The sequence below is a fragment of the Humulus lupulus genome, chromosome 4, assembly GCF_963169125.1.
Source record: "Humulus lupulus chromosome 4, drHumLupu1.1, whole genome shotgun sequence".
Lineage (NCBI taxonomy): Eukaryota > Viridiplantae > Streptophyta > Magnoliopsida > Rosales > Cannabaceae > Humulus > Humulus lupulus.
The window spans coordinates 137,473,755-137,494,716 of record NC_084796.1 but is presented as its reverse complement, the minus strand read 5'-3'; the positions used below and the strand labels follow the sequence as shown (position 1 = coordinate 137,494,716).

General features: G+C 40.7%; 1 protein-coding gene across 2 annotated transcripts; it reads right to left on the bottom strand.

Annotated features, from left to right (window-relative positions):
• Positions 1-507: 507 nt before the first annotated feature.
• Positions 508-4,742, bottom strand: LOC133830830 (protein Dr1 homolog). Of its 2 annotated transcripts, none has more exons than XM_062260909.1 (6): positions 4,536-4,742; positions 4,339-4,400; positions 3,038-3,127; positions 2,184-2,278; positions 1,146-1,214; positions 508-893 (listed from the first exon to the last, which is right to left on the bottom strand). In XM_062260909.1, exons 2-6 carry the CDS (start codon positions 4,394-4,396, stop codon positions 738-740), a joined length of 468 nt encoding a protein of 155 aa, XP_062116893.1. In that variant the 5' UTR covers positions 4,397-4,400; positions 4,536-4,742; the 3' UTR covers positions 508-737. The 2 variants fall into 2 exon arrangements, with proteins under 2 accessions (XP_062116893.1, XP_062116892.1); XM_062260908.1 differs by having other exon boundaries at positions 508-896; positions 4,536-4,735.
• Between the last annotated feature and the right edge of the window lie 16,220 nt (positions 4,743-20,962).

The window sequence follows — 20,962 nt, the reverse complement described above, 5'->3', positions numbered from 1 at the left end:
TAATGCTCATATACGACAATAATAATTTGATAATCTTCTAATACATACTCGTATCGTATGCATTTCCTATTTTGCAGACTCAGTGTGCCATGCAGCCACTGATGTTGACTAGATGCCATCTTTACTTTAGCGATACTAAAAGACTAAGCTTAGGCGACCACAACCAACACTTTTTTAACAACTCGAAAGTGGTCTACCTTACATTGAGCAGGTACCTTCTTTGCACTTATATTTATAATATAATTTTTTTCAAGATTAGCAATTTTCTTCATACCATGACCTATTAACCCTCAACCAAGTGTCCCCTCAAAAAAATAAAACGCTCAACTAAGTGTTTCAAAAGTACAAAGTAAGGAAAACGGCCTTCACTCAAAACCATATCGCCCTAAGCATTGTCCCTTTTCGTATGAAAATACAAAAGACAACTGCCAACACAAGCACCATGCTACATGCTTGGAAGATGAATAGGCATAATGCAGCTTAATAATAATAAAAAAAACAAGAGAATAAACAAATAATAAAGTACATTTCTGGCAGGTGGATCTGGACAATCGCTTACTAATTAATTACATTAACTTATAGACATGGATCCATAAAGAGAATACATATTCAAGTGCATATTAACATAGGCCAGCAAACTAGTCAATGTTTTTGTACATAATATTAGAAGGTATTAGAAGCACAAAATGGATGTCTCAGAAGCTTGCCTACAATTCAAGAAACTAAAGATCCTAAAGTTAGTTCTCTAAACTTTGGTCAGGTTCTGGTTGTTTTGGTGTAGCCATCCCACCATTCATTCTTGCACGAGCCTCTGCAAACATCCGCTGCTGCTCAGCCAATGCTTCTTCCTCTGTCATCTCAGCTCCATTGCTCCATTTGCCACTTCTTAAATCCTGCTGGTAGGACCACAGTATTATCAGTATAAAATTGCACGAAGACATACAATTTGACTCACAGTGAAGGGCCTCTTTCATAAGATTCACATCTGACTCATGATATAAAAAAAAAAACAAATCTTGATTTGTGTGTGTGTGTGAGAGAGGAAAAACAAGTTCGATGTTAAAACCAGTGGTAATAATTTGCTGCACCAAAGGCCTCCTTTCAAAGTCTCATGTTCAAAATAGCACAACAGCATTTTCAATTACCATGGTCTCAACCTTGTGTTGTTCATATGCTGCATAAACTTCTTCTATATACTCACTAAAGCCAAGCACCTGAGATTAAAAAAAAATTAAATTACTAATTCAAACTTTCAAAAATGAACCGCAACAAAGACAATCGATTTTATCTTAATGGAAAAGCTGGCAAAATGAAAAACATATAGATCTATACAATTCTTTTGAGAATTGTCATATCAAGCATGAACAGCAAACTTAAAAATAGATTTCCCCTAAAAGATATTACATGGGAGAACTGCAACAGTAAAAATTACAATACACTTAACAACTTATTCCACAAAGTGAGGAAAGAATGGAACATAGTCCAATCCGCCAGAGTGGGATTAAGGGTAAAAAAAATTCTGTTCTAGCATTACAAAGTAACAGCTTAAGTTAAGCACATACAAGAGAAAATAAAGTAAAGAGGAGGTGTCTTTGTCTCACCAATTAGAAACAATCTGGATGACTTCTAGGGACACCAACTAACGCAAGCTAAAGAACTATGTGGTTTGCTTATTTTTATTTCAACTATAAGAAGCAAATTTCGATTTAACTTTTGATCCAATCCTATGGCCTGGTAAAAATTAAAATACTTCTGCATCAGATTATGTAGATATCCTAAGTAAGTACTGCAGAATTCCTCTGTTATTTAGTGGGCCAACTCTATACCATAAATATGCCAACAAATCATCCACAGAAATTTTTTTTAATAATGAGAGTAATGAAAATAAAGTATTTTTTTAGGTAAATACACAAATCTAGAGAAAATTCAATGAAAATTGATACTAGGAACAGTACATAGAGGGTCTAAAAGATTGTCCATAGTATCAGGCAGGAGTACCAACAATATGATGGAAAACTTGAATCAGATTACTATGTGCCATATCTAGCATCAGATAGTCCTGTGACCAAAAAATATAGTACAAATGCATAGAAATCCTGTAAAGTGTAAACTACAAAACTAGATTCAAACCATTAAGTTGAAAAGCAGAACTACGCATGCAACAGGGATGATATTTTAAATACCTCTAAAGCTTTAAGAACGTGTTCGGGTGCAATTGTTCTTTTTTCTTCTCTGCCACAAACTTCATTAGATTCTGATGAAATAAGATTTATAAACTCTGCACAAACACGGAATAGCATAAAAGAATTCTTCAGTACCAAAGAAAAGTAACTTGAAACATCAATCAATCCAATTGAAGGTATGCATTTCATTAAAATTAAGGTGTTTAATACTTTTTCCATCATCATTGTGATTACATAAGATTTTTGAAACATGCAATTGATGTATGCATTAAATTGAATTTATAGAAATAAAGTACATGAACTTTGAGAGTACTTAAGTCCCCTCCTCAAGTCTAAAATTGAGTAATTAAATTTTAGAGTGGATAAACCATGGGTCCAAGCTTCCAACCATTAAATCAATTAAAACAATATATAAACACTATTCTTATGTCAAACAAAGATGATTAGATTCAACCACTGACTTACATCCATGAAGAAAAGCTGAGTAGGTGGACACAAAAAAAGTAGACAACAGACTTGTAGAGAATTTAAGTATATATCACATTATCACTAATGAATATAGTTCCCATAAGTTCTCACTCAATTTCTCTCTTTTGGAAGTAGAAATTTCTAAGCTGTGTGACAGACCCTAGCAATAAACAAATTGGTTCTTATGCACATGAAACTTAACACATATAATCAACAAATTGGGATCAACAAACTGCTTCACTTAATATTAAAAAAAGTTAGAAACTAACAGGGCACCATGGATGCTGACAAGTTCAATCCCAGTAATAGAGTAAAACAATATGCACAGATGTTAAATTACAGTACATAGAGAAAGAGAAAGTGGGAATCATAAATACTAAGCTCACCTACACAACACTCAATCAAAAGATCTTGAGCATCTCTTGCAACACGAACGTCTGGAGGCAACATTTCCTTGATAATTTTAGTCATAGTAGCTGAAAAGAAATCACAAGTTGGAACAATGAGTGATAAAGTAACAAATAAAATAATGAAATAAACTATTGTCTTAGGCCCTGTAGTTCAGTTTACTACTTAATTAAGAAAAAACTGCAAGAACGTTTGGCCGCTCAGTTGTGTTAGGAGTCTTTGTAATCCCAGTTAGTTTAAAATGAGGCAGCTTATATAATATATAAAAGAATCAGAATCAAAAGCATTGATTTCTTATTGTTGTGTAAAAATAACATATGGAAACCACCAAGAAAGAAAAAATTGCTGACACTAGGTGCACACTACACGTGTAGTCTTCCAAAAAATTTGATAGTATCACAATTGATAAAGTAACAAAATACTTACTAAAGTTATGGTCAGTTCAAAATTATTCCTCTTTGCAATTAGCATGCAAAGCTCATAGCATAACCACAATCAATTTGCTACATATAAAAAGAGTTAGATTCACAAATAAAGACAATAGGTGTATGCTATGAATATTATTAAACGCCAAGGCATCATGTTTACACATGAAAAGGAAATTACAGATGGCAAATAATAAGTCAAGACCAAAGACCCAATTCAACTAAAGCGATATAGCCAGAATAGCTCAGAGAAGATTACTTATGACAAAGGAGTGAAACAAAAAGATTCACTATCCCCCTCCAAATGGATTTTACAAACATGAAATTTTAAATTCATCAGCTCCAGTAAACAAAAACTTCTTCTACATCTCAGAGGAACAACAAACTCTATACACATCTAAATAGAAAACAAGACCAAGTACAATCTATACATAGAAATCTCCACTGCAGTAGCCGCTTCTCTCATAACTCTTAAATAATCTAAAATAAAACATGCTCGTAAGGAAAAAATTACAAGGACACCAGTCGGAATGAAATCACTGTGTAATCATTTATTTATCTTTTTAGGGTAGCAAAATTACTGTGTTAGTTGATTTCACATTTAAAGGCCTAAAATTTACCAATTACTTAAAAATTAGCAAAATCCCTAAATCCATCGTCATCAATATCTTCACGCAATCCTACTATAGCCTCAAATTGACCATCTTCGTTCTCCTAATCCCCAAAAGGGGAAAACTCTAAACCCTAATTCAAAAAATTATATATCCAAAAACTCATAGAATACAAAATCCTAAGAAGATAAGTAAACCAAAATCTTCAAAGACTCCAATCAAATACATAAAAATTAAACATACCTTTTGGAAGCGAAGCGTCCTCTTTGGACTTCCCGACGATATCCATCGGGTCCATCATTAACCTTCAAAAACCAAAATCGATGTATCAAAATATACCCCTATATATATATATATATATACTTAACTAGGAATGGATCGAAAGCCTTTCTTTTGAAGAAAAAGGAAAAAAAGAAGAGAGAATCGGATATTCGACTCACCGAGTTATAAAGTGAAAACGCGAAAAGAAGAAGAGGTGCCACTATGAGAAACGAGTCAACCGATGGAAGACGATCCGAGTTGGAGGAAGATCATGAAGATGAAGAGGGACATGGTTGATATATGGATTTATCAGGGAAGGACATTGTTGTTCAGGATAAGAGCGCCAGTTCTTGTTCGCAGGCGATTAGGGCAAAGAGTGTGAGAGAGTCCCCCCCTCACCCCTAGAGCGCGTTGAGCTACCATTTTCCACGCGCTTCACTACCGCGTCGGAAGGAGCTTCGACATTAGTGGGTCTGCCTCCAGATGGGCCCCACAATCTGTGGATCTAGTGGTCTGACGTGTTTCGCACGATTGGATTTAGCGCGTGAAGAAGTGTCCAAAATTGGAAGTTTGTTTTTTTGGGCTGAACGTATTGGTTTTGGTCCATGGAGTTGATTTTGTTCTTCTCTGAATTTTTTAATTTTATTCCAAATATAATATACTCACACGCGCTAACTTTATACGTCCTTCGAACGCGTGGAATTGTTTTTTAGGCACTTAAAGCTCTAAATTATATTCAATATTGTAGCCCCAGTGGTCTTCAATGAACATTTTGTTACTTCATTAACAAAAATGTTCTTTTCGCTGTCCAATTTTAATGATTTAATTATTGAACAATTTTTTTTTTTTTTTTGCCTTACTAGAGGTTAGACGATTTTATTTTGTTGGAGAATTCAATTTGTTATTGCATTGGAATTTTTTTATCAATAAATTGTTTATTAACAAAAATAGGGAAAGGCTCCGGTGGAGGAGCAATATTCTTTCCTATCAGTAATGAATCCTCACCTTTAGATCATTGCCTTGTTATATAATTGGCTGTCCTTATCATGCACCAGCCACAACATATAACATATTTTGAATAAAATACTTTTAACATACTTGTTCTTCATTTAACAAAGTTGTTGGTATGTTTAAAGAGCAACTTGTGAAATCAATATCTAAATTTTGATGCGCTAATATCTTCTCATAGGATTGAGGTCGTTCTTCGTGTTAATTTGTTACAAATCTTGTACCGATTAATTATTGTTACTCACAAGTCTTTCTTTATAAACTTTTAGTTATTTATTTTAATAAATGACAAAATACGATTTTCGTTAAAAAAATTTCTCTCAATAATGGGGTCGGTCATTGTAAATAGTTGTTATTATTTTTTCTGAAAATGACTCAATCTTTTCAATGACAGGTCTATCTTCAAAAAATTATGTCGCATATTTAAGAAAACTTAAAAGGACGAGTTAATATTGTTTTGTTTTGAAAGTTTGCAATAATTTTATTCATGAAGTATCTAGAGTTGAAACACGACTTAGTTCATCTCAGTGTCCAAACCTTCTTGTTATGGACACGTGGTTGATGTTTTATTTTTGATAAGCAACTCTATGCAGATAATACTATTTCGAGTGCGATTGTTGATTTTGGAACACCACAGGTGGGGGAATTCGACTGTTGATTAGGTCTAAAATACCACATAATTAAGCAAGGTTACCTTAAACTACTAACTTGGGGTGAGTTCGGTGTCGATCGACAACGATCGAAGCCTTTTGACTATTAAAGTCAACAAAAACACCTTATACCCCATAATTAGGTATGAAATATCGTGTGTGACATTCCAACCATTGATTAGGTCCAAAATGATTATCGAGGTTCGAGTTTTGGATTTGAAGATTTAGAAAGTATTTTTAAGGACTAGAAAATACTTTAATAATTAGGTTATGAAAAAATTTATGTTTGGGGGTTGAATTTTACACCAGGGCTCGAGAATCGGGCTAGAGGCACAAGAATTCATAACTTAAGATGTATTTGGAGTTCGGTCATGAAATTCCAGACATAGATTAAGAATAAATTATTATTATTATTATTGAGAATAATAATTCTCTAAGTAGAATACATGTTTTTTATATGTGCATTTTGGTTATTTTACCCCGAGGGCTCGGGTTTACGCTAAGTTTCAAGAATAGGATTTTTGGATTAAGTTTGTAAAATTCTTTATTGGCTAACTTTAATTTAGACAAAAATATTTTAAAGTTATTGAGAAAAATCAGTAGCATATCCTTATTGATTAATTCATGATTTATTATCAAATTAATTCAGCTGATTTTTTAGTGTGAAAATATCTTTTAAGTGTGAATACATTTTTACCTTATTTATCACAAATAAACATTATTTGATAAAAATATGTATTTCAATTATCTTAATATTATTTTCAGAGATTATGTTCATTCTAGAATAAAGAAGGTGTCGAAAATGAACATGGTCAAAAGAATTGACCATGTTCGTTCTGCCAAATAAAACTGATGGCATTGCTGACTCATCAGTTTCCTTTTCTATCGACTTAGAATTCATCTAGCTGGCTGATTTCCTAAATCAAAGGAATTTGCAATTTGATTTCAAAGATCTCAGAAAATGATGGCCTTGGACGATTTCTTTGCCTATAAATATATTGCCAAGGTATGAATGCAAAAAATTGACCAAGGAAAAAATCTTCGGTCCCTAGATAGACCACATGGCTAAAGGTCGGGTATTCATGCTTTTGGCTCGGACCTATGGGTCTTGGGAATATGGAGTAATTTCCCTTAGAGCTTTCCTCGACGGAAGTATGGGAATTATAGGTGAACATTTCCCTAGGCTAATGGCCTCGCGCCATCAGGGTGATTCGCGCCTCAGATGGGCCTTATGCCTAGAAGGGTGCCTCGCACCATGCCACGCCTAGCCTCGCGCAGCGAGACACCATAGGCCTCATCCAGCCTGGCGCAGCGAGGCATTCCTTGCCTCGGCCAGCCTCGCACAGTGAGACACTCTAGGCCTCGCCCAGCCTCGCACAGCGAGGCACTCCCTGCCTCAGCCAACCTCGCCCAACCTCACACAGCGAGGTGCTCCCTGCCTCAGCCAGCCTCGCCCAGCGAGGCGCTCCATGCCATGTGAAGCCTCGCGCACCAGAGGGTCTCGCACCCATGCATGCCTTGCCATGCACCCGAGGGTCTCGCACTACGTTGGGCCTCGCACCCTCACATGCCTCGCATGCATAACCATCAGGTACAAAGCACCCAAACGTGTACGGTTGCAGGACGTACGACCATGAGGATGACAGAAGCATGACCATGACATCTGTATGACACAAGTAGTGGAGGTACGGATTTGTACAGAGAGTGGAAGCACTACATGCATGCCTCTGACTAGGCACCAGGCCGACACCATGACCTTCTGCCCCACCACAACCTGTGTCACTACCCTGACAATGTACCTATGTACAATCTTGTCCCCAGGGACCACAATGTATGAGGAGCCATTAGAGCTCCATTATAAATAGATCATCACCCCTCCAGAAAGGGGGTTGGAAAATTGATTGTATGCTAAGGCTGTTAAGTAATATACAATTTCAACTCCATTGTAGTTCTGCATATTTACTTTTTCAAGTTTTCTCCATCTTCTTCTAAGATACCTTTGGAAATACAGTCTTAGTTTTCTAACCTTATATCGTTGACGAGATTTCACCGTCAACAGTTTGGCGTCGTCTGTGGGAAGAACAAGCATCAAGCCAATGTTCTTTCATCACTTCCAGAAAAGAGAGATGCCAAGGCGTTCACAACGCTTGCGGCAGTTACAAGACGTTGAGCTTCACCTGAACGAAGAACGAATGAGGGCTTCCAGGAAAAACCCTCCTCCGCCTGGGCATGGAGATAGGTCGGGGGAATGTTCTCCCCTAGGGGAGGAGAAAGAAGCATCGTCCTCGGCTGTCCAGCCTGACGGAGGTTACTCAAAGCCGCCAGTGTGCCCACATCCCCGGTCCCCGATGGCACCATGCTCAGGCTACCAAGACCCAGGTCCCTCGACGCACAGGCCAGGCAAGAGTCCCCGAGTACACTCGGTAAGTTCTGGCTCAAGGACTCACTTCTACAAGGATAAGATTCGCTAGTTGCATAAAAGACTCGAAAGCTAGAAACCACCATAGAGAACATGCAGGAAGTCTTAAACGACCTCCTACAAGGAAATTCAAGCATACCCCTTCCTAAGCGTAAAGAGAAGGAGCGTGAAAAAGGGGAAAATACTCTCCCCGTAGACGATGGGAGAACCCGACTCTCCAGCAGTAAAACTCCCCAGACAAAGTACCATGAGGGACCTAGGCCAACGAAATGCCCCCGGGAGCAAAGGCGGAGGGAAGACGGTGGTCGTAAGAACGAAGCAGAGGTCACCTCAAAAGAGGCGCTCCCTGGCCTAAGAGAAGAGCTCCATGGGAAGAGGTCAGAAGTAAGAAACGCACCCCCCGCGGCTCCCCCGAGGAACACAACCAAGGCAAGGGATCAGCCTGAGAACCCACAAGACTCCTTATGCAAAAAGAGGAGGGAACTAGACATCAAAATGCAGCACCCTCGTGGCAAGATTATCACCCCACCTGGGGGGCACAGAGATGATGAAGAATTTGACCGTGATTTTCCCTTCACAAGGGAGATCTAGGCTGAGAAAATCTCTGCCAACCTTAGAGAGCCTCACATGACTCCATACGAGGGTACTACGGACCCAAAGTATCACTTAGACTACTTCAATAACTTGATGAGGTTAAGAGGGGTCAACAGCAGAGCAAAATGTCATTTCTTTGTTGTTACGCTTAAAGGTTTTGCATACAAGTGGTTCAAAAGGTTAAGACCAGGAACAATCAAATCATGGCAGCAATTCTCTGGAAAATTTCTTCAGCAGCACCATGCGGTATGTGATTACGTTATGCCAATTACCAGCCTCGCTAACATAAAGCAAGGCGAAAATGAAAATCTGAAGAACTATATCCATAGGTTCAATATGGAAGCAACAAAGGTGGGGAGTTTAACCAAAGCGGAGCTCAAGATGGCTATTACAGCCGGAGTTCGTCCAGGAAGCAAGTTATGGGGCAGCATGCTCAAAAGAGAAGTTTCAAATTTAGATGATTTCTTCGAAAGAGCACAGAAGTTCATATGGGTGGAAGAGGGCCATAAGGACTCGCATGTTGAAGAAAGCGAACCTTCCTCCAGTCGCCCTACTACCAATACGTTTGAAGAGTCCATATAGAAGGGGACGTCATGCTAGAGGGGTCGCTAACCAAGTTTAAAATTGGACGAGGACCATCTAGCCATAAAAGTCCCGACACGAGGGGAGATCACCTCAAAAATCATAAAAGGGTCTCAAAGTAGACGCTTGCAAAAAGGATCTCAAAGTAGACGCTTGCAAAAAGGATCTCAAAGTAGACGCTTGCAAAAAAGGGTCTCAACGTAGACGCTCGCAAAAAGGGTCTCAAAGAAGGCGCTTGCCAAAAAAGGGTCTCAACGAAGACGCTTGCAAAAAGGATCTCAAAGAAGACGCTAATAGTACTATGCCTAATGACGAGAAGGACGCTTCTCGCAAAAAAATAATAAGCGCGCGCTAAAATACATAAAAGGATAGCAAGAACCCAAGGGGTCAACATATCCTTACAAGTAATCAAAGTGCACCAACAAACACGAATCACCCAGCAGTACCACCAGAGCAAAGTGAGTGTAGCATTACTATGAGTCTACTAGGAAGCCTGAAGACTTCCTAATAGACTGGGGGGCAAGTGTGAATGCAAAAAATTGACCAAGGAAAAAAACCTTTGGTCCCTAGTTAGACCACATGGCTAAAGGTCAAGTATTCTTGCTTTTGGGCTCGAACCTGTGGGTCTTGAGAATGTGGAGTAATTTCCCTTAGAGCTTTCCTCGGCGGAAGTATGGGAATTATAGGTGAACATTTCCCTAGGCTAATGGCCTCGCGCCATCAGGGCAATTCGCGCCTCAGATGGGCCTCATGCCTAGAAGGGTGCCTCGCACCATGCCACGCCTAGCCTCGCGCAGCGAGACACCACATGCCTCGTCCAGCCTCACGCAGCGAGGCACTCCTTGCCTCGGCCAGCCTCGCACAGTGAGACACTCTAGGCCTCGCCCAGCCTCGCACAGCGAGGCCTCCCTGCCTCAGCCACCCTCGCCTAGCCTCTCATAGTGAGGCGCTCCCTGCCTCAGCTAGCCTCGCACAACGAGGCACTCCATGCCACACGAAGCCTCGCGCACCCGAGGGTCTCGCACATATGCATGCCTCGCCATGCACCCGAGGGTCTCGCACCCATGCATGCCTCGCCATGCACCCGAGGGTCACGCACCCATGCATGCCTCACCGTGCATCCAAGGGTCTTGTACCCATGCATGCCTCACCATGCACCCGAGGGTCTCGCACCCATGCATGCCTCACCATGCACTCGAGGGTCACGCACCCATGCATGCCTCACCATGTGTCCGAGGGTCTCGCACCCTCGCACCCATGCATGCCTCGCCATGCACCCGAGAGTCTTGCACCCATGCATGCCTCGCCATGTGTCCGAGGGTCTCGCACCCATGCATGCCTCGCCATGCACTCGAGGGTCTCGCACCCTCGCATGCATAACCATCAGGTACAAAGCACCGTACGTGTATGGGTGCAGGACGTACGACCATGAGGATGACAGAAGCATGACCATGACATCTGTATGACACAAGTAGTGGAGGTACGGATTTGTACAGAGAGTGGAAGCACTACATGCATGCCTCTGACTAGGCACCAGGCCGACACCATGACCTTCTGCCCCACCACAACCTGTGTCACTACCCTGACAATGTACCTATGTACAATCTTGTCCCCAGGGACCACAATGTATGAGGAGCAATTAGAGCTCCATTATAAATAGATCATCACCCCTCCAGAAAAGGGGTTGGAAAATTGATTGTATGCTAAGGCTGTTAAGTAATATACAATTTCGACTCCATTATAGTTGTGCACATTTACTCTTTCAAGTTTTCTCCATCTTCTTCTAAGATACCTTTGGCAATACAGTCTTAGTTTTCTAACCTTATATCGTTGACGAGATTTCACCGTCAACACAAGGCCTTTGGAATTTTTATCTCTTCCTTTTTGAATATTTGTAAAACACTATGTTATGTTGAAGAGTGTTTTTATTTGTAGAGATTAAGTTTGTTTATCTTAATCTTTGTGAGAGTGCTGAGTGTACTTGTGGATATCTATCTAGTCCCTTGTAAACATGTAGTGTCTACTATCAACGTGTTCATAAGGATCTTTGGGAGAGGATTCCATCTAAGTGTCACTTCGAAAGGAAGTGAGCATTCGCTGTTCTTTGAAGGGATTTCAAGAAAATCAGCATTTTATCAAAACCAGATTCATAGAGAAGAGTACAACAAGATTGCGGCAATAGTTTAAGAGGGAGTCTTACATTGTTTAAGTCAATGCTTTTGTACACATTATTTCTTTACTAATTTGTTTATTCTCTAGGCGTGGCCCTATGGATGTATTTTATCTTAAAGGATTCTGAACCACGTAAAAATTCTTGTGTGTTGAATTTTTTTCCTGTTTTTCTGTTTCCATTTAAACAGTTGCATAAGTAGTGTTAACAAAACGGGAATCTATCTAAAAAACTTAATCAGTATTCCGCATTTAATTAAGTTGTTTATTTTAAATCATTTGGTAATATTAAAATACAGAATTTCAATTGGTATCAGAGCAGGTCACTAAACTCTTAGTGAGATCTTGTATTTTTCTGTTTGTTTTGTGCCTTGTGAAATGTCTTTCTTTGTAGAAGGTGGATTTATAACTCGCCCTCCCTTACTGAATGATTCTAACTATACTTATTGAAAGGTTAGGATGAGAGCCTTTATTAAATCTCAAGAAGAAAAGGCGTGGAGATCAATCTTAACTAGTTGGACACCTCCATCTAAATCAATTGATGTAACAAAGGTAAAATCTGAACTTAACTGGACCGATGCTGAAGATAAATTGTCTAGTTATAACAACAAAGCCTTGCATGCTATCTTTAATGGAGTTGGTGAAGGATACATAAAATTAATATTCTCTTGTGAATTTGCCAAAGAAGCTTGGGAAATCCTTCAAACTCAATTTGAAGGAACTATTGATGTCAAGCGTTCTAGGCTTGTTATGTTAACTACAAGATTTGAAAATCTTAGAATGACAGAATCTGAGTCTCTCAGTGATTTCTATGAAAGACTATCTGACATTACTAATGAATATTTTGCTTTGGGTGAAAAATTGGAAAATAATGTGTTAGTTCGAAAAATTGTTAGAGTGCTTCCTGACAGGTTTCAAACAAAGCTCACAGCAATTGAGGAGGCAAAAGATCTCGACACAATGAAAGTAGAGGAGTTGATGGGTTCACTACGAACGTTTGAACTCAATCAACAAATTCGTCAAAAGGAAAAACCAAGTGTTCCCAAAGAAAAATCAGTTGCTCTCAAATCATCAAAGATGAAAGATTCAGATGAAAAAGATTATGAAGATGAAATGGTTTTGTTGACAAAAAAATTTCAAAAATACATGAAAAAGATTAGTAACAAAAAAATCCATGTTCAAATCTTCCAAAGGTAATCATTTCTCTAAACCTTTTGACAATAGCAATAAAAGAGGTGTGCAATGCAGGGAATGTGAAGGATTTAGTCATATATCAATATGAATGTGCCAATACATTGAAGAAAAATAAAAAGGTAATGGCAGCTACTTGGAGTGATCAGGACTCTGAAAGTAGCGATGAAGAAGAAAACTCAAACCTTGCCTCAACCTCTATTGTTTCTGGATTAACTATTAATTCGCAAGTTAATAAAAGACTTGTGTGTCTGAACAACACAGTACAGGAAGAAAACTTTGAATGTGAATCCAGTGAGTCTGGTCTGGATGAGGACTCTTTGAAAGAATCGTACAAAGATATGTATGATCAATGGTTAAAGGTTTGTTCTGATAATCGATTAATGGCAAGCAATAACAAATCTTTACAGAAAAAGAATGATGAATGTTGACCCTTGATTTGGCCAACGACACGGAGTCAAATGTACGACAAAATATAAAACGACAATTAAGAATTTAATCTAATGGAAAAGAAGAAAACACCAAGGATTTATAGTGGTTCGGCCCCAAAGAATGGTAATGACCTACGTCCACTTAGTGCTATTATTAATATTGAATCTCAAAGCCGTGATCAAAGAAATAGGGTTCTTGAGTTTCAAAAACCTTGAAAGAATTACAATAAAACGATGAATAATCACACTATAGCTCTCTTTCTCTCAATACTTAGCAAAAAGATTCAGAGATCAAAAGTCCCTTCCTTGAGCTATTTCATGCATATTTATATATTTATAGGCTCAAGGAAGGTTACACGGGCCAATGGGCCTTAACTTTCCTTAATAAGTGCGTATCAAGGTAATAAAGAGGAAATATTCAATGCAATTATTATAGGATTACAATCTTAGAAGTAAATAAATCAAATTATACGACGAGCCTGGTCGCATCTAACAGTTAAGCTTGAAGAAGTGATGTGCCTTTGGTCGATAGTCGAACATCACTTCCACCACGTGGGAAAAATCCTTGCCACGTCATTAGCAGCCATTTTTTGGGTAAACATTTGCCCCCCAAGTTTATTTATTGCGACCAGCAATAAGTAAACTTAGGAAACTGACCCTTCGCTTACTCCACCAAACCTGTCAGAACCGTCCATGCCCTCTCAGAAAAAGCAATCAATCATGTCTAATCAAGGCTTTTTGGTTTCCCAAAAACTTGTCTGAATGCCATCACACTTCCCCATACTTAGAAAAAGTAATTCATGATTACCTCTTTTATCGTGTAGCAGTCACTATAAATAATATCTCAAATCCACATTTTTACTTTTCACTTGCCATCTCCTTTCCAAGAACTGCGAAGAACTTCCATCTTCATAGCCCAGAAATCCCAGGAACTCACATCTGAACGTTCAAGAGCTTTCATGTTCAGACTCCGTTTTTCATCTAAGTAAGTTTCATGAACTCCTTAGACGTTTGAGTTGCCATGCAAAATTGTTTCATACTTATTTTATTTCTGAACCCTTTAATGTTCTTGGCTGAAACCATTATGGGGATTATGTTTATATCAATAGATGCTTGATAGGGTAGTGAAGTAACGTTTCGTAGGAGTTAGGAGCCAGTTTGGTAGTCAAGATTGTAGATTTATTCAATTTTTAAGCTAGCTGAAAAACTGGGATTTTCCCGCCCCTTCGGAGTCGAAAAAGCTTTTCTCTGAAAAAAATTTTACTTCTGCTTTTTAATCTGTTTCTCAAACTGCTCGAATAAAATTTAGTGTTTTTGTTAGAATGTTGCTGGCCGTATAAAAGCTTAACTTTTATACGCGAGCAACGTTATCCCAACTCTCAACACAGATTTTTAGGCTTTACTTTCTCATCTCCCCCTTTCTCTGTTCGCAGCTTTTCATGCAAGATCTGTGGGGAGGTGAGAGACCTATCGACAACGACTTGCTTGCCCAATTTCTTGAAGACGAGGAGCAATCGTCGCTGTTGATACCAAAAATTCCTTTTTCTCAAACCCCACCCAATAGACCTCAGTCAAACCTTCCTGCCATGGGTAGAGTAAAATCTACTGCCCAGAAAAAGAAACATTTCAACCCTTCAAACCAGCCTGCTCCTCAGGCTGGAATTCCCTCAACCAATGGTCGGGAAAGAAATATCCTTGACCCCTAGCATTCAAACTCGCGCTCAGCTTCGAAACGTTGTTCAACCAGATGTTAAATGGTACGTTTCCCCTCCTAGCCGAGTAACGATTAGGATGATCGCTAATTACATTAAAAAATATGGACTTCCTGGGGTGACTCTAGTCCAACCCACCCAAGACCAACGGGCGAACTTGCCTAGAGGCACTTTCAGCGCCTGGTCAAGGTATCACATCGAGGCAAGATCGATCCTGCCTCTTCATCCTTTCTTTCAGGGAGTGGCCAAATATTTCGGGGTCGCTCCTTTTCAAATAACTCCCAACGGGTATAGAATGCTTTCTACACTCTATATCCTCTATAGCCATAAGAAATGGCCCATCTCCATGCCACATGAGGTCAACTACTTGTTCGACCTAAAATCCAACCCCAACTAGGAAACACACGGGGTTCTTCCACTTCTATCACCAGGAACACATGCCGCACTTTCCTGACTGACACCACTTTTATCTCGAACGTGGGAAGGTACCACCTGGAGTACTTTCTGACTAATGACATGGTCGCGAACAACTTGGCCTTCACACAAGGAGGTAAAGTCTTTGCACCTCTGGTTGTTCATTTTTCTTCAATTTTTTGCTGCATTTCCCTTAGAAATTTAGTGCATTTTAGGCCCATGGTTGCGACCAGACCCTACTCCGAACATGGTGATCTGATCAACCCTCTTAGCCAGCATGACCGTCATAGAGAAAAGTGTCAAACAGCTGGTCACAGAGGCCAATCTGAGACTGGTCGGCCTTTTGGTTCCTCACCAGGATGTGAGGGAATCTACTGCGGGGAGTGCCACCAGCACTGAAGTCCCCGAACAACAGCCAGATGTGTCGCAACCTCCTCCGAGGAGGGCAACTGGGGTGACCATCAATGAGCCAACTGGTGCCCCCCGACTTGTTGCTCCCCTCGCCCCAATGGGAAAGGGAAAAAGAAAGCCACCGAACCTCTCGAGCCCCTTGACGAGTCTTTGGATGAGAACGGTACTTATCTTTCGCTCTTAGATAGTTTGCCAATTCCCTATCACTTGTTTGACGGGGACAACAATTTTAAGTACGCTCCCAATTTAGGTTCGGACTTCTTCATGCCAGAGAGTGAGTGTAACACTAGTAAAGTATATAATGTAGCGACCAGTAATGATAGCTCGGGTATTTTGCTTACAATTTTCTTTGTTTCTTTTCCTGACATAACATACTCAATCGTTTGTACTATCTCACTGTTTGTGTATTTGCTTCCTTGCAGATATGGATTCTGAAAATGTGTTTGACATGTACTGTGCTCCCGAGGCTCCTGAAGCTCCTGCGAGCAAGAAGAAAGAGAGCAGGCGGCATCAGGGGGAAAGCAGTAAAGCATCTCCAGCCAAGAAATCTCGTACTGCAGACCCTCCAGCAGACGGACCGTCAACAAATGCGACACCACCTCCTTCTCCTCTCGAGCAGCAAACTCCTCCTGCCCCCGTCGGGTCGACACCTTCTCCACTGGCTCTAACCGACCAGACTCGGCAGGCTGCTCCTGCTTCCACAGGGGGCGACATATCGAGTCGTGCCTTAAGATCAGCGAAAGACAGGATGGCCAAAATTTTGAAGAACGAACGCTGCTGAGAGGCGATGGCGAGGACAGAGACGATGGACGTCGACCAAATCTTAACTCGCGCACTAAATGAGCTTGCCAGTGTAAGTCATCTTTTTCTGTAGGGACTAAGTCCTTTTATACATTACAGTCAGTTTAACTTTCGTTCTAATCGCAGGCAGTGCTGACTGTTACTGTCGATCAGCTCCGCTCAGGTGCTATCACCGAGCTGTCCAAGACTTCCGAGCAACGACACGCTGAAGAGCTCAAAGCTGTCGAAGCAAAATACACTGAGCAGCTTGAGGCAGCCCAGAAGACAAATGCAGCGCTGCTCGAGGAGAAGAACAAGCTGGCTGAGGAGTTAAGGAGAAGCAGATTGCGCTGGACAAGGCCATTGAGCAAAGAGACCAATTCAAGGAGTCTAACCGCGAGGCTAAAAAGCTCGAGGAGGACTTGACTGTGAGCATACAAGAGACTACAACATTGGAGGGTCGGATTAAGAAGCTTGAAAAAGCCAACGCCAGCAATTTGGAAAGGTACAAGAACGCCACGGTTAAGTGTTTCTATGACTTATGGAAACACAACCAGGAGGCTAATTTCAACTATCTTCCCGAGTGCACAAGGCATGCTGAGATAGCCCTCTGCGTTGCTCGATTGGCGGAAGAAGAGAGAGCAAGGATACCTGCCTCGCCCGAAATCTCATTGGCCACTGGCGTGGACGGGGTGGACAATGATGTTACAAATGTCGCTGACCAGGGCACCTCTCAAGATCCTCCAGCCTCGTAGTCTGCTATTTTTCTTTTACTCTTTAATCTTTTAAGTACACGGCCTACGGGTCGTGATGTAAAGACTATAATTTTTATTGCTGCGCGGGCAGCTACTTTTTTCTTTTAACAAACAATTACATCCGACCAGTGACTACTCGCGGTGTAAAGGGGTTCCTTTTGATATTATAATATTTGTCTATTATTATAACATTTGTTCGCATGGCTGAACTTAGCATAGTACTTTGGTTTGATTTAACAAAATACAAAATTTTGAAAAATACTCTAAGTACCCTAGCATGCTTTCACTTATTTTGTTCATGTGTTTACATACCTCTCGATATGCTTTGCTTACTAGATACCTTATATGCCCCCCAAGTGATTGAGGAGCTCTAGGTCCTCAGTCACTTGCCTTGACCAAAACCTGTTTGAACATTACTGCTCGGAGCAAAATAATTAAAATTATAATACAGCAAAACAACACACGTAATGAGCAAATACTTGTATAAAATACAATAAGTGGCAAGAATGACTGGCTGCGCACAGTCCATTATATTTCTCGTAATAAGTGGACAAAACTTGTATGTATGAGCGATCAATAAGATCTTACACTTATAAGCGATTAGTCACATAAAATGACCAACCCTTTTCATAACTTGTAAAAAGTAAAATTAATACAAGCCAATCCTTTAAGAAGAATTGTTCATTGATAGTACTTGCGCAGGTGTTCTCCATTCCAATACGTTTAAGCGAGCAAGTTTGTAGGTGCCTAGATGGAGGACTTCTTCAATCTGGTAAGACCCTTCCCAATTAGGTTTGAGTACTTCAGCTGCCTGGTCGTGGGTGTTTAGGAAAACTCTTCGAAGTACTAAATCTCCAACGTTGAATTTTCTCTCGCGTACTTTAGAGTTGAAATACCGAGCGACTTTTTGCTAGTACGCAGCTACTCAGAGTTGGGCTTGTTCATGTTTCTCATCGATCAAGTCCAGGGATTCCATCAATAGCTAGCTGTTTGAGCCTTGATCCTACGTTATTCTGCAATGTGAGGGCAGATCTAACTCCACGGGCAACATAGCCTCATTTCCATAAGCCAAAGAGAATGGAGTATGGTCTGTTGCTGTTCGATGAGAAGTTTTGTACGACTAAAGGACTTCAGGCAATTTCTCTGGCCAAGCACCCTTTGCTCCTTCTAGTCTTTTCTTCAGGGTATCCTTTAGCGTTTTGTTGACTGCTTCGACTTGTACATTTTCTTGGGGATGAGCAACTGAAGAAAAGCTTTTGATAATCCCATGTCGTTCGCAAAAGTCCGTGAAATAATCACTATCAAACTACGTGTCGTTTTCTGAGATGATTTTCCTTGGCAATCCATAGCGACAAACGATGTTTTTGATCATGAAATCTAGCACCTTTTTGGTCATTATGGTTGCGAGTGGCTCAGCTTCGGCCCATTTAGTGAAGTAATCGATGGCAACCACAGCACACTTGACGCCGCCTTTTCCTGTGGGCAAAGATCTGATTAGATCTATACCCCAAACTGCAAACAGCCACAGACTTTGCATTTGTTTTAGCTCATTAGGGGCTGCTCGTGGGATTTTTGAGAATCTCTGGCACTTGTCACACCTTCGCATGAATTCCATCGAGTCTTCATTCATCGTGGGCTAGAAGTACCCTTGCCTCAGGATATTTTTCGACAAACTTTACCCCCCAGCGTGGTCCCCACAAAAGCCTTCATGTACCTCTTTCATCAAGTCTTTGGCTTTCTCTTTCAAAACACATCTGAGGAGTGGCATTGAGTATCCCCTTCGGTACAAGATTCCATCTACCTGGATATACCTAGCAGCCTGTCGTTGAAGGGTCCTAGCTTTGTTTCTGTCCGTCGGCAACACGCCTTGCGTCAGATACTCTACGTATGGTGCCACCCACGTATCCGCCACCTGGATCACCAAAGTGTTCTCCTCTACTTGGATGCTTGGCACAGATAGCCGTTCAACTGGTACTATGCTTAGAGTATCAGCATCCTTCACACTTGCTAACTTGGCCAAAGCATCAACATTGGAATTCTAATCGCGAGGTACTTGCTGGAGGGTGTATTTGTCAAACTGAGCCAATAGATCTTTTGTTTTGTTTAAATAGGCAACCATCTTTAAACCTCGTGCCAAATACTCTCCCATGACTTGATTCACCACCAGCTGAGAATCACTGTAGATGTTGAGCACCTTTATATTCATATCCCTGGCTAATCGTAACCCAGCGAGTAACGCTTCATACTCAGCCTCATTGTTGGAAGCAGTGAAGTCGAACCTGATTGCACAATGAAAATGATGCCCTTCAGGCGTAATCAGGATCACCCCTGACCTTGCATGATGCTCATTGGAAGATCCGTCTGTAAATAAATTCCATGAGGGAGGTTGGTTTTGCGACTCAGGTTCTTCCGGCTCTTCGTTCTGCTCGCTATCAATAAGTTCGGTGAACTCTGTAATGAAGTCAGCCAGGGCTTGTGTAACGCTCTGGATAGCCAAGACCGTTACACTGTGTATTTATAAAAGTGCCAGACTTGCTAACCAAGTCATTTAATTAAGAACGTGTTTCTGAAACTATAATGGAACTAGGGTTAAAATGTTTTGGTCTCAAAAGTCACATTTCTTATAAAGAAACATTTCCTGTTTACACGAGATCCCAAAAAAAATATTAAGATTACAAAAGATTCAAGAATTAAATACAGTATTAGCCATATTAAGGTAAAACAGACAATTAGGCAATCTCTGTCCTGATTCACTACTCGGCCATGGCTACTGAATAGCTGGCTATGTACATTCAACCCCGCAGATCTCCGCCTCATGACTGGTCTAACTTACTTTTGCCTTTACCTTCACCACGTAGCACCCGTGAGCCAAGGCCCAGCAAGAAAACACAACAACAAAGCATAAGCAATCAATAGATAATTCAATATCACATATTCCATAAACATGTTCTCAACCATTTAACCATGCAGAATAACCAAGTATTCAGCATACCAAACATATCAACTCATATCATACCTCAATTCACGAATGATAACTAAGGTTAGCGCCCTCAGGCCGCACCCTCCGTTACCCCACTGACTCCGGCCCGAATATTAAGCTGTCCTCGGCTACCAGTGGCCAAGCCGCGCCCTGTGCGCAAATATTGTGTACGGCACCCTTAGGCCACTATCACATGCCCCATGGCATAATACCATCATTGACATTATACAGATATCGGGAGCTCTTAGTCCCATCACAAACATATAACCGGATGTAGTTTTCTTACCTTTGGATTTGCTGGCTTTGTTCACTGTGATCTTCAAGCACGATCCTTCCCGAGCCCTAGCACGAACCTAAACACAATCATAGGCTGAAGTCATCACCAATCCTCAAGTCCAAAACCTAGCCTCGGGACCAATCCCGAGCCCCCGGGAAGTCCTAATTCCACCAAACAGGGTGGTGGAATCGAACCCCGAACCCTTGGTCAAAAACCCTTGAAAATAACCCTAA